General features: G+C 38.2%; 1 protein-coding gene across 4 annotated transcripts in view; it reads right to left on the bottom strand.

Annotated features, from left to right (window-relative positions):
• Positions 1-2,070: 2,070 nt before the first annotated feature.
• Positions 2,071-13,091, bottom strand: part of klhdc8a (kelch domain containing 8A) — a 37,112-nt gene continuing 26,091 nt past the window's right edge. For 3 of the 4 annotated variants that reach the window (XM_026307410.1, XM_026307411.1, XM_026307412.1), the window contains 3 exons: positions 6,134-6,235; positions 4,764-4,912; positions 2,071-2,398 (listed from right to left, as the gene is read on the bottom strand). In XM_026307410.1, coding sequence (XP_026163195.1) covers positions 2,345-2,398; positions 4,764-4,912; positions 6,134-6,235 — 305 coding nt within the window. In that variant the 3' untranslated portion in view covers positions 2,071-2,344. Of the gene's footprint in view, positions 2,399-4,763; positions 6,236-13,091 lie in introns of those variants that run through there. The other variant, XM_026307413.1, reaches the window with a different exon arrangement.

The raw sequence follows: 13,091 nt of genomic DNA, 5'->3' as shown, positions 1-13,091 counted from the left end.
TTTTCTAGAGAAATTTGCATTTTATCCATTGGATACAAGACACATTTATTTTGTTTGTGTTATAGTGAAAGTCATGGGCTGTACAATTAATCTTCCTATTACCTGGATGGCAAGAGTCAATAGTTTAGACTAATAACTGGTACCCCCCATATCCACCCCTGCCCCGTGTCTCTCTGCTGCTTCAGTAGGGCAATTAGCTTGAGTGAGTTAATGTGGAAAAAACACAGAGATGAATACAGCGGCCTGAAAGAGTGGTCACAAACACGCAGCCAAGCCTCACTTGAATGCAATCAGCCCATTTTAGACTGGATGATGTCTAAAATGTGTGCGTGTGAGTGTGGTTGTGGGAGTTATTTATAGAGCAAAATTTGATCCTTAGTGGGCAGCAGAAAAAGCTTCACAGAGGAAATCAGCATGGATGTCAAGTAAGTGAATAAGCATGGCCTAAATGGTCTTACCAGCCATTACTAACCCCTGCTGTAACATTTTGAGTATAGTAATCACTGCAGTATGGCATAAATTGTGTGCGAATCACTTCTGATGGTAGGACTCTTTAGTACCTATCAAATCACATCTTTTAAGCAGTGCCAGATATTTATCAGGCACAACAGATATGATATGGTAAGCAGCTAATATAGAAGTTCTAAATAAAACCCTTGTCCTATTGAGAGATTTACAATCAGACAGCAGGTGAATAAAAATGTTACTGTGTCATGATAGCTCAGACATTCCTAATAAAGTTCTTCAGTTTTTATTTATGTCCAGTGATTAACGTTAATTTGAACAGAGGGTAACAAAGCAAAGAGGTAACCTCCCACTTTGGCTTCACCATTCAAATGAATGTCAGTACATACAAATGAATGTCAGTACCTATGCTTTGTTCTGTATGGTACTGGTTCAAGAGATTACATTCAGTTCAGCACAAAACCAGTAAAAACAACCACTGAAATACCTCAGTATATAAACAAAAATTAAATCTTCAGACACTATACTGGGCATTTTCTTCTTCGTTCTGGTTTTGGTATTGTTCATCATGATGTACTACTTGTTTCTGAAATGTTTACATTTAGCATAAGAAAGCCTGTCATTACTATTTAAAGAAATTTAGTAGAAAAATAAAAAGGTCAGCTTATGCTTCATGCTGAACACTATAATGAGTCAGTTAACCCCTCAAAAGCTCATTGCTACATTTATGTGTGTAATTACTGCCATCTAGTGGAGATTAAGTACAAAGCAAAATGCAGATCATATTTATTCTGAATTGTCTACTCATACCCTTAATATTACATGACACGATTTGGTGTACAACAGAGACTGAATGTGTTTTGTGTTGTAGAAAAAATTAGGAATTTTAACACTGAAAATATTCCACAACTTATTCATCTGAGACGAGCGTTTAGCATTGGCTAAAATTACAACGAACATAACACCAGCCAGTAAAATAACTCTTAAAAACAAAACTTTAACAACATAACCTGAGTGATATGTTATTACTTCATGATTGTTACTACACAGCACATGTTGCACAAATCAAAATACAAACAAAAGAGAAGCTGTATTGTTGCAGGAATAATATGTATCGGTCATAAGATCTTTGCCTACAAGAACAGTCTGGCAGTCACTTAAACAAACTTACTTTCATTTGACATACCTCCACTTTTCATATATGCATATATAGATCTATGATTGTAATCACATGTAAGAACTATTACAGCACAGAAAAGGGATAGCACAGCATCGCCAATGCAATTACAACATACAATACATTAAACTACAACTTATCGATTATTGATTATCAGTTCTCACTTTGTGTTAATTGCTTTAGTGCAAATGTTGTTACAGTACATTTCACTAGCAAACACCCTCAATTTGTAATAACCTTTTTGCTAGATGACATTATTCATATAGAAATATTGCAGTCATGTTTTCAAACTAAATTAAACATCATTGTGCATTTGCAAATGCTCAGTTGCTATCGAGCTACACACTGTAGGTCTATAAATAGACACATTAACAAAGAGACACAAAAAACAAACATCTTGAAATGCATATACGCAATAAGTTCTCCATATATTTTCTGTCTACATTAATAGACATAATAGCTACAAAATATTCTCTTCTCCAAGTATGCACTACAACATACAATGCAAAAGTGTTACATACTGAAAGTATGTAGAAACACTACTCAGTATAAAGAAAGAGCCAGCTCCTCCATTGTTCATGTGTGCATCTACATGTGGGTCTGAGTGTCAGTAAAGCCCAGCAGGGGGCAATGTTATCTTTTCCAATACATGAGAAAGTTGGAGAGGAAGAGGAGTCGATCTGCTGCATTCATTTAGCGTGGCTACAGATACTCTTCTTCTTTTATATACAGGATCTCATGGGCAGAGCTAGGAACCTGAGAGAGAAAGAAATTACATTGTCAAAATGTTCCATACTGGCATGTACTTCAGTACCAATCAGTGTGTCAGGTATTAAATAACCACTTATCAAAGCCAGTCATGCGGTTAAAAAGAAAATCTCTCATACACAGCCTCTTTTTCACCCACAGTGGCTATAATATAAGGATGATAAAGCACTCTGAGGTGCCCTGGTTTGGAAAGTATTAGTACTGTCCTTTTATTAGCTGCTGTGGCTTGTCTTGCAGACAGGTGGTGCAAGTTGGTCTACAACTGTAGGTCTGAAACTGCTGCCACTGTGGCTGCAATGGTGACTGGGCCTGGTTTCATTTTCTTTGCGTTAATGACACTGTGTGTGTCCTTGTCTTATGTTGGAACACCTTGTTGTACAATATCCGTGAACTGATGTACACCTCACAAGGCAGCATTCTGTGCTAGAGTTGCTTCCCAGCTGCTCCGGTCTTTAAGTGTGCAAATGATTATAGACACAATCCAGTTTCCTTCACAAAGAACGGGAAAACCGATTGGAACTCTGCACAGCCTTTATCTGACCCACAACGGGACAGATAAAGAATGCACTCTTACAGTGCATTCATTGCAATGAATGACATACAATATACATTTGCTTTGATTCCAGCAACTTTCTAATACCTGGCCCTACATATCAGACAACACGGGGGAGCCTGACTGTGACTGATCTAGAAGCTAGAAAGTTGATATGTAATCTCAGCAACATTATAAGACAGAGGTATTTTTTCATCAAAAGACAAAGTTACAGCTGGAGAAGAATATGAATATGATATTCTGAAACTAAACTACATTTGAATTCAAATGCATATTTAAATCCTTACATTTGAATAGCGACCTAGAGGTTGAGTCATGGCAACTGGTCTTCTAGTTTTTAGGTCAAAACGTTTCACTACTTATCCAACCAGCTTCATCGGTCTGAGGGAAAGCTGGTATAGAATCTCAAATTTATCATTCAGGTTGGTTTCACTCCACCCCTAGCCCAAATATGCTCGTTAGCTGAACTACGTAATGGGACAAGATCATTAGATTATTAGCTCCATAGCTCCTGAGTTGGTTTCACTTCACACCTGGCCTAAACAGGCTCATTAGGTGAACAATAGCAGTGAGCACAGGTGAGGGCACAGGACCTGATGGTCGACGCCTGTGACCCCTTTGATCCACAAACTGGGCGTGAAGTGTGTCCTTTCTTAACCAAGACCAAATTTGGGATGGTATCGACCCATTGGTTCAGATATGTGGATGACACCTGGGTGAAAATCAAGACCCAGGACATTCAAGCCTTCACAGATCACATCAATGCAGTAGACACAAACATCAAATTCACCAGAGAGGACACCAACGAGAACAGGTCTTTTTGGACTGTGATGTCATCATTGGGTCTAATCTAGAACTAGAAGTCTACAGGAAACCCCCAAACACAGACCAATACCTGCTATTTGACTCCCATTACCCACTGCAACACCATCTAGGAGTCATCAGAACTTTGCGCCACAGAGCAAAAAACATCCAAACCTCTATCGAGGCCAAGAGAAAGGAGGACACACACACGAAGACAGCCTTCAAACCTGTGACTACCGTACTAGTGGGCTTTCAACAAGGCAGCATCCACTGATTGGGTTTAATGATGATGAGAACTAATTGTAGTGATGGGTACAGTCTTAAGATAATTCCAGCATAATATGTTGTGACAATAACAAAAGCCATTTATGCTTTTATGCTTAGCTAAGGAGGAATCTAAGAGGACTTACTGCTGCTACTGATGGTAGGTTTAAATGTATTTGTTTTCTATTTTTATATTTCGTTTTGAAATATTTCACTACTTATTTCTTACAATAACAACCTAAACTGTAGTGAAGACATTGCCCTCGGTAATTTCTGGACACACTTTTTGTTATTATAACAGAGGGATTTTTCCATGACAAATTCCTTACTGGATAAAGTAGGCCATTACTGTCCAGTGCTCTCATGTGCGGAGTGCAAAGCAGGGACAGATCGGCGTAGGCGTGACCGTAATAGACAGACATGTTGTTAGTAGGTAGACAGACAGCTAGGAGCCTTTTCCAAACACATATCTGCTCACTTCACACACTTCACCACAGAGTGTCACTCCACATGAAATCACAGTCAGCAGCTGCAGAGGCACTTTGCATTAAAGTGAGAGTATAAATAAACAAGTACACTGTGGGATACATTTGTCTTTTTGAACTGTGAGCATCTGCCACCATCAACAATCATATACAATATGTCTTGTTCGGTTACAATAATTATGTCTTGTTTTAATGTAAATACTGTAGACTGTGCAACCTTTGCCATCGAACTGAGCCCTGGTTGTACCTGGTTGACTCCTCCCACCACCAGGAGGCGGTCTCTAATAACGATGGAGGAAACAGAACATCGGGGGAAGGTCATGGGAGCCAACCTCTCCCACTTCTTCTTCTGAGGATGAAAGGCCTCCACTGTGTCCAGTGCTGAGGGTTCATGACCTCGAGAACATGGGGATACACACTTGCACACACATTAAAAATATCAAAGCCTTTGAATTTTCCTTCCTACTGTCTTACTGGCATGCAGGCTTTACAGGTGGAAGGTAATATAAAATATATGTACTACAGCCAGTCCTTTTTTCAGACTTTCTAAATTTTGACATCATCAAAAAAATCATGGTCATCAAATTCAAAGCAGTCAATCATATACAATCATGACTGTCAATGCTTCAGCACATTCAATTCAAAACAAAATAACTCTAGCCTCAGCTCTAACTTAAGTAGGTATTACACTATTAATTAAAAGAACTGTGCTGAAAAATGCCCTTTTAACATATAGTGCCCAAACTACAGGGCTTTAAATATAAACACGCCTAAATGATTAGCATGACTGCACAAAAGAAATCCAGGTGTGCAGGATGTTGGAGCTGAGTTAGTGAGCAGTAAGCCATGAGTGAAAGTTCATTTGCCAGAGAATGAATTCTACTTACTTGAGGCTCTTGAAGATTTTTGCCTCTCATCCGAGAAGCTTCATCATTTCTGACTGACTGGTGGAGAGTCCAGGTACTTAATCTCTACAGAGTTGTTTACCCATTAAGGGCTGTTAAGATTACATATAGCTCCCTGACCCAACCATCATCTGGGCCAATGTGTAATTTGGTGTTAATTGTCTTTCATAGGATGTCAAGATTGAATTGTAAGTGGATGATGAATGGCGTTGCAGACCACCCCTATATTTAGTAATGGTTTCACCAGTTTGACACAGATAGCTTCTTTCACTCCTCTTTCAAATCATCGGTCTTCTCTAAGCAAAATGTGCTGATTGCTGTCTTCCAAGGAGTGTCCCTTGTTCGTCAGATGCAGATGGACTACTCAGCAGTCAAAACTGAAGAAGCTTCTCCATCGAGAGAGATGAAACGTCTTCAAGAACCTTAAGCAAGTCCAGCTGTCACCTTTACCACTCTCGGATATACCATGACCTTGTGACATTGATTTCAAATCTAAATTAATGAGTCCCTCTCTATTTAAAACAGCTGATGAGAGGTAACAGGTTTATTATCAACCTCTGCTATAAAGTATTGGCTGCTTCAAACAAGCAATATGAACGCTTCTAAGTATGTGTTTTAATCTGTCAAGTTGTTCTGCCATGAATCACAGCACGCCAAATGCACCACAAACCTATTTGAGCAGCAGATGTTTTTGTTGACTTGTTTTTCTTACCAAGTCCTCCTGCTACTATCATCCGGCCACGGAGGAAAGCAGCAGCAAAGTCAGCTCTCTTTGTTTTCATTGCCACTGTTTCCTCTGACTTCAGCCAGGCACCTAGAGAGGAAGAAATGACAGCTAGAGTTAGCAAATGTTTGTGCATGAGTTTATAAAGTCTCTGAGGTGAAGCCCAGTGGAACGGTAGTCCACCTTCAGCTGGACAGGAAGCTGCTGATTTTGTTTTCAATGTAACCTGCACACAGGACACACACACCTAGGCACAGACACAGAAAGGTTATAGAAAACATAATACAAACAGAAGCAGTGGCTAAAATTAATCTGTCAGCCTTCTGGAACGGGTAATATTCAGACTCTAAGTGTAATACTGTGTATGCTGGTGCATTAAAAATAATGACCGGGTATTATAAATTCCTGTATAATTCTATATGGATTTTATTTACCCTTATTTTGAAACCAAGAGTACATGTTAATACTTTTCAGCATTTATTTCCTTCTTTTCTCATACTTCCAAAACGTATGTTCATGTATTTGGGTGCAAATATGTTGTGATGTAGAATTTATTTATTAATACAATATGCTTTTCTTTGTGTGTGGTTTTATTTGATTTATTATACTGCAGAAAGGAAATGTTTAGGCTCAACCTTTGCCAATCAAGAGCATATTAGTGGATTATTTCTTGTGTCAGAGTTGTTATAAAAGATAACATACCACTAACTTTCCAGAATTCTAAAATCCTGCCTGAGAGTATTATAAACAGTTGCGCATCTGATATTTCTTTAAACACATTAATCTCTTACTCAAACTGGACTTCCTGGATCACATTACACTCACAGGTACCCAAACACACTCCCACAAATGCAACCCCCAGGGCTCAGTCTGAATCTACTAACACACAGTTTGTATTATTCACTTAGATCCTACCTTTCTGCACAGATATGCAGACGAACCTAATATCTGTTAGTACAGTGAAGTATGCAGTACATGTCCCCTCAACTGCTTCCCATGCTGGACTGGTCCAAGGATGAAGCACCTTTTCTTATTCACCACTAAAACAGCTGTTGGCAGCTGTAATCCCAGTTTATTTCAGAGCAACTTGCAAGCTTTCAAAGCAAGCAGATCTGTTAAACTGCAGCTGTATAAAACATTACAATTTTAATTTAATCTCCATAATTACGTGACAAAGAAGACTGTCTTCAACAATCCTCATGTGGTCCTTCACACTCAAAGATGGAGCACTTCAGATGACAAAAAGTGTACTGAGAGTGGAGAAAATGAAAACAAAGCCATCAACATAATGTTTCTCATTCCCCAGCAGATTCTGAAGAAATGCTCTTCTTCTTTCAGGCTTTGCTGCTGCCAACTCTTGTTTATCTGAAAGAAAACCCAGACTGGAGGGAATCATGACAGAGAAAGAAAGATAACTTCATTAGGGTGCAAGGGAGGCAGAGAGAATTAGAATGAAATATACATATAGAAAAAAAAGGACAAGAAAATGTCTTGCTCTATATCTTTGTCCACCTTTTTTCTCTAAATCACCCCCTCTCTCTTATTTCTCATACCTGTGATTTTTTTTCTCTCCTCCTTCTACCTCATTCTCTTCTTGTACTCTTTTCATTCTCTCTTCTCTTTCTAATTTATTCTCAGGCTTCTTAAATAAAAGACAGAGACAACAAGGTTAGGAGAGACAAATAAAGGCACACAGAATGAAAGATAAGTAGCCAGATGGTGAGTCTTCCTACATGTTGCAGCAGTGTGTGATGAAGAGTTGTGTTTTCTTTCCAGCCTGGTTAAAGTACACTGAGGGAGAACACAGTAAAGCTCACAGCTGGCCGTCCACTGTGCTCTTCTTAGAGGAACAGCCTTTCTTGCGCAATTCACTGTTTTATCAGTCTGTGTGGTTCAATAAATTGTTGACCATTTTCACACCATTCTTGCTCACCACAAACAGTTTATTGTTACTTTGAGAATATGTCTGGTAAAAGAGTTGCAAATGGCATTGTCAGCCCTGGATCTTTTGGTTGAGGGGTGGACTAGAAAATTAAGGAGAAACCACACTAAATGCTACACTGATCCATTCAGCTGAACAGCCAATGAGAGTGAACCACCTCAATTTCGGGAGCCATTGCTGATTGCTTAGTGTTTCACCAGCCTAACATGCTAATAAGGGATGGTGAACCTGATAAACACATTATACACAGTAGCTGTGTCCCAATTCACGGCCTGCATCCTCTGAAGGCCGAGTCCTTTGAAGGATGCAGCCCTGAATTGGGACAGAGTCAGTAGGTGCGAGGTTTAACTTAAAACTTAGAACTGTAATTGTGAGTAGTACCAACCTCAAAGCACTGCATGGCACAGGGAGAATCTCATAGAGTTGTTATCATGGTTGTGCTGTGCACATGAAAGCAAAAAACTGAATAAAGTTTACAGATTATAAAAATATAACTACTTGGTAATGACATAATATGTCCTATAGTTACAAGGCATTCTGATTGAAAAATTGCAGTATCGATTTTTACTGCAATGAATTGTTAAAGACCGTCAAAATGTATATTTTGACTCAAAAACATTATATTCTTCCTTCTATTTTACTGTGAGCTAGGTGCTGGGAAGATCCATTTTATTCCATTCATCAACCAATTGAAAATAAAGTATGACATCTATCTCAGGCATTTTTAAAAAAGTGCTTACAGTTTTACAGGCAGGATTTTCTTTTTTAAAAATACAACTGCGTCAACACATTGTACTACAGGCTTATGGGCCAATCCTCTGAGACTGAGTTGCTACTGCAGACCTGACTCCTATTTGCTTTGGAGGGATTACACAAGTCTTCATGCCAAGATTTTCTTTGTAGGATGCAGGGAAAACACCAGCATTATTCTACTCCAGAGGGAGACAACAGAGGAGAATAAAGGGATGGAGAAACAGAGAAAATGCAGAAAGAGAGAACACAGACAGAGAGAGGGAGTGACAATAGAATGAAGGAGATGAGGCGATCCTCTGAAGACTGGGCTTTGTAGTCTGTGTGGTGGTAATTTCATCCACACTCTGCTTTGTAATTGTTTCTCATGACTAAAACTTGAAAAGAATGGTGATTGGTTTCAGGACTAGGTTTTAGATGGATTCTTTCTGCCTGTCACAGGTGAAATCTCAGACACTGCTGACCACACAGATGATCATAGACCATATCTCCTTTATTCTTATTTGTTTCATTCCATCAGCTTTTTTGCCTTTTGGGCAGATTTTACCATCTCAAGCAGGATATAAATCTAATATACAACACAGGAATAAATTTGTTACTAGATGGTCCCAAGGGGACTACAACATTTGTGTTTATTGTTACTGTTGCCTGAGTTCTACTTGCTCAGGCATGAGGGATGGATCAGAGTGCTTCTTTGTTAAATGCAGTAACATTAACTGAATTTGCAAATTCATTATTCGAGTTGAGAAAAGCAAATAAATTAGTAATTTTAAAATGTTGGTTAGCCCAAGTCACAAAAAACCTGTACACTTCCTTTAGACAAATAGTGCCAGCTATTAAGGAGCCACAGGAATTAAACTCAAGGTCCCTTTGTGCATTTGTCTTTGTGGTTCCACAGCATCTGAGAACATGTGAAAATGAGACAAATTAGTCAGACAAGCGAGTCAACAATAAATCAAGATGTGATTTTTGAGAGAAATCCTAAAAAAAACCCAGGATTCATTCCACTTGGAAATCTGTTGCTGCTTGTGTACTACAAATAACGTACTGCGGTTTATGCAGATATAACCTCTGAGCAGTGAAAAACATGTACACAGTTTGGTTTGACTCATCTGAGCGCAGTATAAATACATATTGCATAGTTTTAATAAATATGCAGATATTTGTCAAACAGATCAGAGAACAAAGCCAGCTGACAGTAGATCCAGCTGAGCCCCTGTCACCAGAGGCAGTTGCCACTTCAGATGACAGTTCAAAGGAAAGGGTGTCTCATTTCTCTAAAAAAAATTAAAATAATAATAAGAAGAAGAAGTAGAAGAAGAAAAAAGAAGACTGAGGAGAGGAAGAAGATGAAGGTGGAGAAGAAGAACAAGAATTTCCTTGTTTCTTCTCTCCTCATGTCTTCAGGAGGGTGTGGGTGCAGGGAAACTGAAAGACAACCTGTGCAACCAGTCTTATCCTCTTGTCTTAGTCCCTCCCACATAAGATACAAGGATAAGATGCAGGGGAAAAATATGAGGAAGGAAGAATTGAGAAAACACGTCCTTTCCTTCATTCGGTCATCTGAAACAAGTTCAGTTTGTACTGACAACAGCACAGATCGGGCAAGGAATGATCAACTAAGGGAACAAATAATTACTCTTAATTTCGCATAGTGGGAGGTACCCTGATCATTTCTCAACATGCACTGGGGCAATGGAATAATCATCACTGTCATCATTTTATCAGTGTTAGTTTATCAGCTTAATTGTTTCTGTAGTGAGCTGCATTATTTCTACTGTTGTTCATATTTTCACGTCATGATACAATAAGACAATGTGACTGAATGCAATTTCAACTTGAGTGAATTTGTTTGCACATATATTGAGAATCTCATCCTTGAGAGTGTGCTGGCAATTTACGAGCACCAAACAACACTACTAATATTTTCACTAAAGAATCACATTAATGCTCTGTCTTCTCTCACTGAAGAGCTCTACTTACACTTGAGTTGGCTGCCTTTCACTACCATTAAGTAAAACTGTTATGATAAATATTGTTTAGTGCAATGTAGATTGTATTGTGACACATTTGCCTCCATGTGTTTTTTTCAACTTTATCTCACTTTCAATAATGTATCAAATGTACAGTGTTAACTTATATAACAACTGCAATGCAAAAGTAAAATGTCTGACAATAAACACATGATTATTTGATTCTGTGACGTCTACACCATTGGCAAACTTGACCACATACCTAGACATATAACAGCAAGATGAAATAAGGAATCAATTTATGTATGAATGTACATATAAGCAGAACTTAACAAAAGAAGAAATTATTAAATTAAATTCTGTGAGCACATGCATGTTTTAGTGCTTAAATAATATCAAACCACTGATAAATGAGGCACGTGGTGTGTGGCTGGTTTAGATGAAATACTTATACTATGTACTCTCCGCAGGAAACAGCATCTGGTTCAGAATAAACCACAGTTTAAATGCAGTGGATGTCTAAGTGATCACATGACTTTGACCCAGACAACACAGACTTAAGGTGCTACATCTTAATGGTAGAGGTTCTTGCAGTCTATGAAAAACTGCAGGTACTGTTAATAAAGATGGAAAAACAACATTATTTATCATAAAGTATCAGGTCACTGAATCACTGAATGTGATTATAAACTTAGCAAATAGCAAATTTATTATGCAGTTTCATCACAATATTCTTTGGGAACCAAATATAGGCACTTAATACATAACTGAACTGACATCAGAACACAGGCAAAAAAAGAAAAAAAAACAAACAAACAAACTCAAAACCACTCTGCTGGCTGGCTGGAAACAGAGTAGAGGAAACAGAGAAAATAGTTTTTTGTAATTTGGGTTAGTTGACCCCTTAGACAAATTTCTAGAGCCACAGTTTTTCATTCTATGTGTTAATTTTCTTTCACATCTCGATTCTTTGTGTTTTCAGATGTAGTTGTTGCAGCTTGCAAACAGTGCTGAAACATCACCTAACAGGCGTGTGTCTTAATACAGGTGATATGTAACAGTAATAGAACGGCACTATGACAGCAGATTGCGTGACTGTGTGTGTGTGTGTGTGGGTGTGTGTGGGTGTGGAGATAATAAAGCAATCTGTTTCTGGATCTTGCAATTTAAAGTGCTCCTCATCTCCACGTCTCTGTACACAGCTCATTCTAACTGAAATTAGTTTGGAGAAATGGGGTACAGCTGCCTTCCCCATATGTGTGTGTGTGTGTATGTGTGTCCATGTCTATGTGCATATACATTAGTAAATGCATATGAATGCTCCTGTTTGTTGGAGTATGTTTTCATTCCATCTTTCTTTCTCTCTTACACATAAGGCAAACCTTCTCCACCAATATCATACATTAACCTTATCATTGCTGTGTTCTGCTTTATTTGGGTTTCACCCGACCGATTCTGATGTGTGACCATATATTCAGCTGTCTAAAATGACTTATCGATTTTTGCTCTCCCATTTCTCCTTCTGGTCCCTCCTCAATTTGTTCACCTGTTACTCTGGGGTGTCTTTGCTAGATAGAGGGATAAGTCATCATGCTGAGTTCTACGACAAAGAGTGTGCACAGAATTAAGAGAAAAATGAGCCTGTTTTAGTAGAAAACCATTACTGTTCACAGGTAGGTTGATGTTAATGCCTATATTGTATATAAAGAAAATAGAGGAATAAAATTGCTCTTTCAAACCCCAAAAAATGTCTGTGTCAGACTTCATAGACAGTTCCTTTATTAATTTAAAACTGTTAAAGGAATAGTTAAAACATTTGGGAGATATCTACAGTATGTTGTCATTTATGCAAATGAGATCCCAAGCTATAAATCTCATTGACATTCCTAAATCTCACTGTACTCTTAAAATGGTGATGGACTTAATGAAAAAAGGAACGATGCATAAGAAAGCGACATTGTTTCTTATTTCATGTATTCTTCTTAGTTGTCAAAACATGACGTCTATATTACCCATAATGCAACTCAACTACTGACAGCTTGGTTGGAGCTTATGTTATTTTTTAATCATTGACAGAGCAAGGCTAGTCTCCTGCCTCCACTCTAACCACAACCTGACTCCAACACTATACTTAACACAGTTTTAAAACCAATAGCAATTTTCTGTTTACACTCAGAAAGAAAGCAATTAAGCATATTTACCTAAAATGTATAATTATTCATTTACACCCGTGTTTGGTATATGCTACGTAAACTTCCGCAAGAAGTCAACAAATCTAAAT

Source organism: Mastacembelus armatus, chromosome 5, assembly GCF_900324485.2.
Source record: "Mastacembelus armatus chromosome 5, fMasArm1.2, whole genome shotgun sequence".
NCBI classification, from domain to species: Eukaryota; Metazoa; Chordata; class Actinopteri; order Synbranchiformes; family Mastacembelidae; genus Mastacembelus; species Mastacembelus armatus.
The sequence above is the reverse complement of the archived record's forward strand: the minus strand, read 5'-3'. Positions and strand labels throughout refer to the sequence as shown.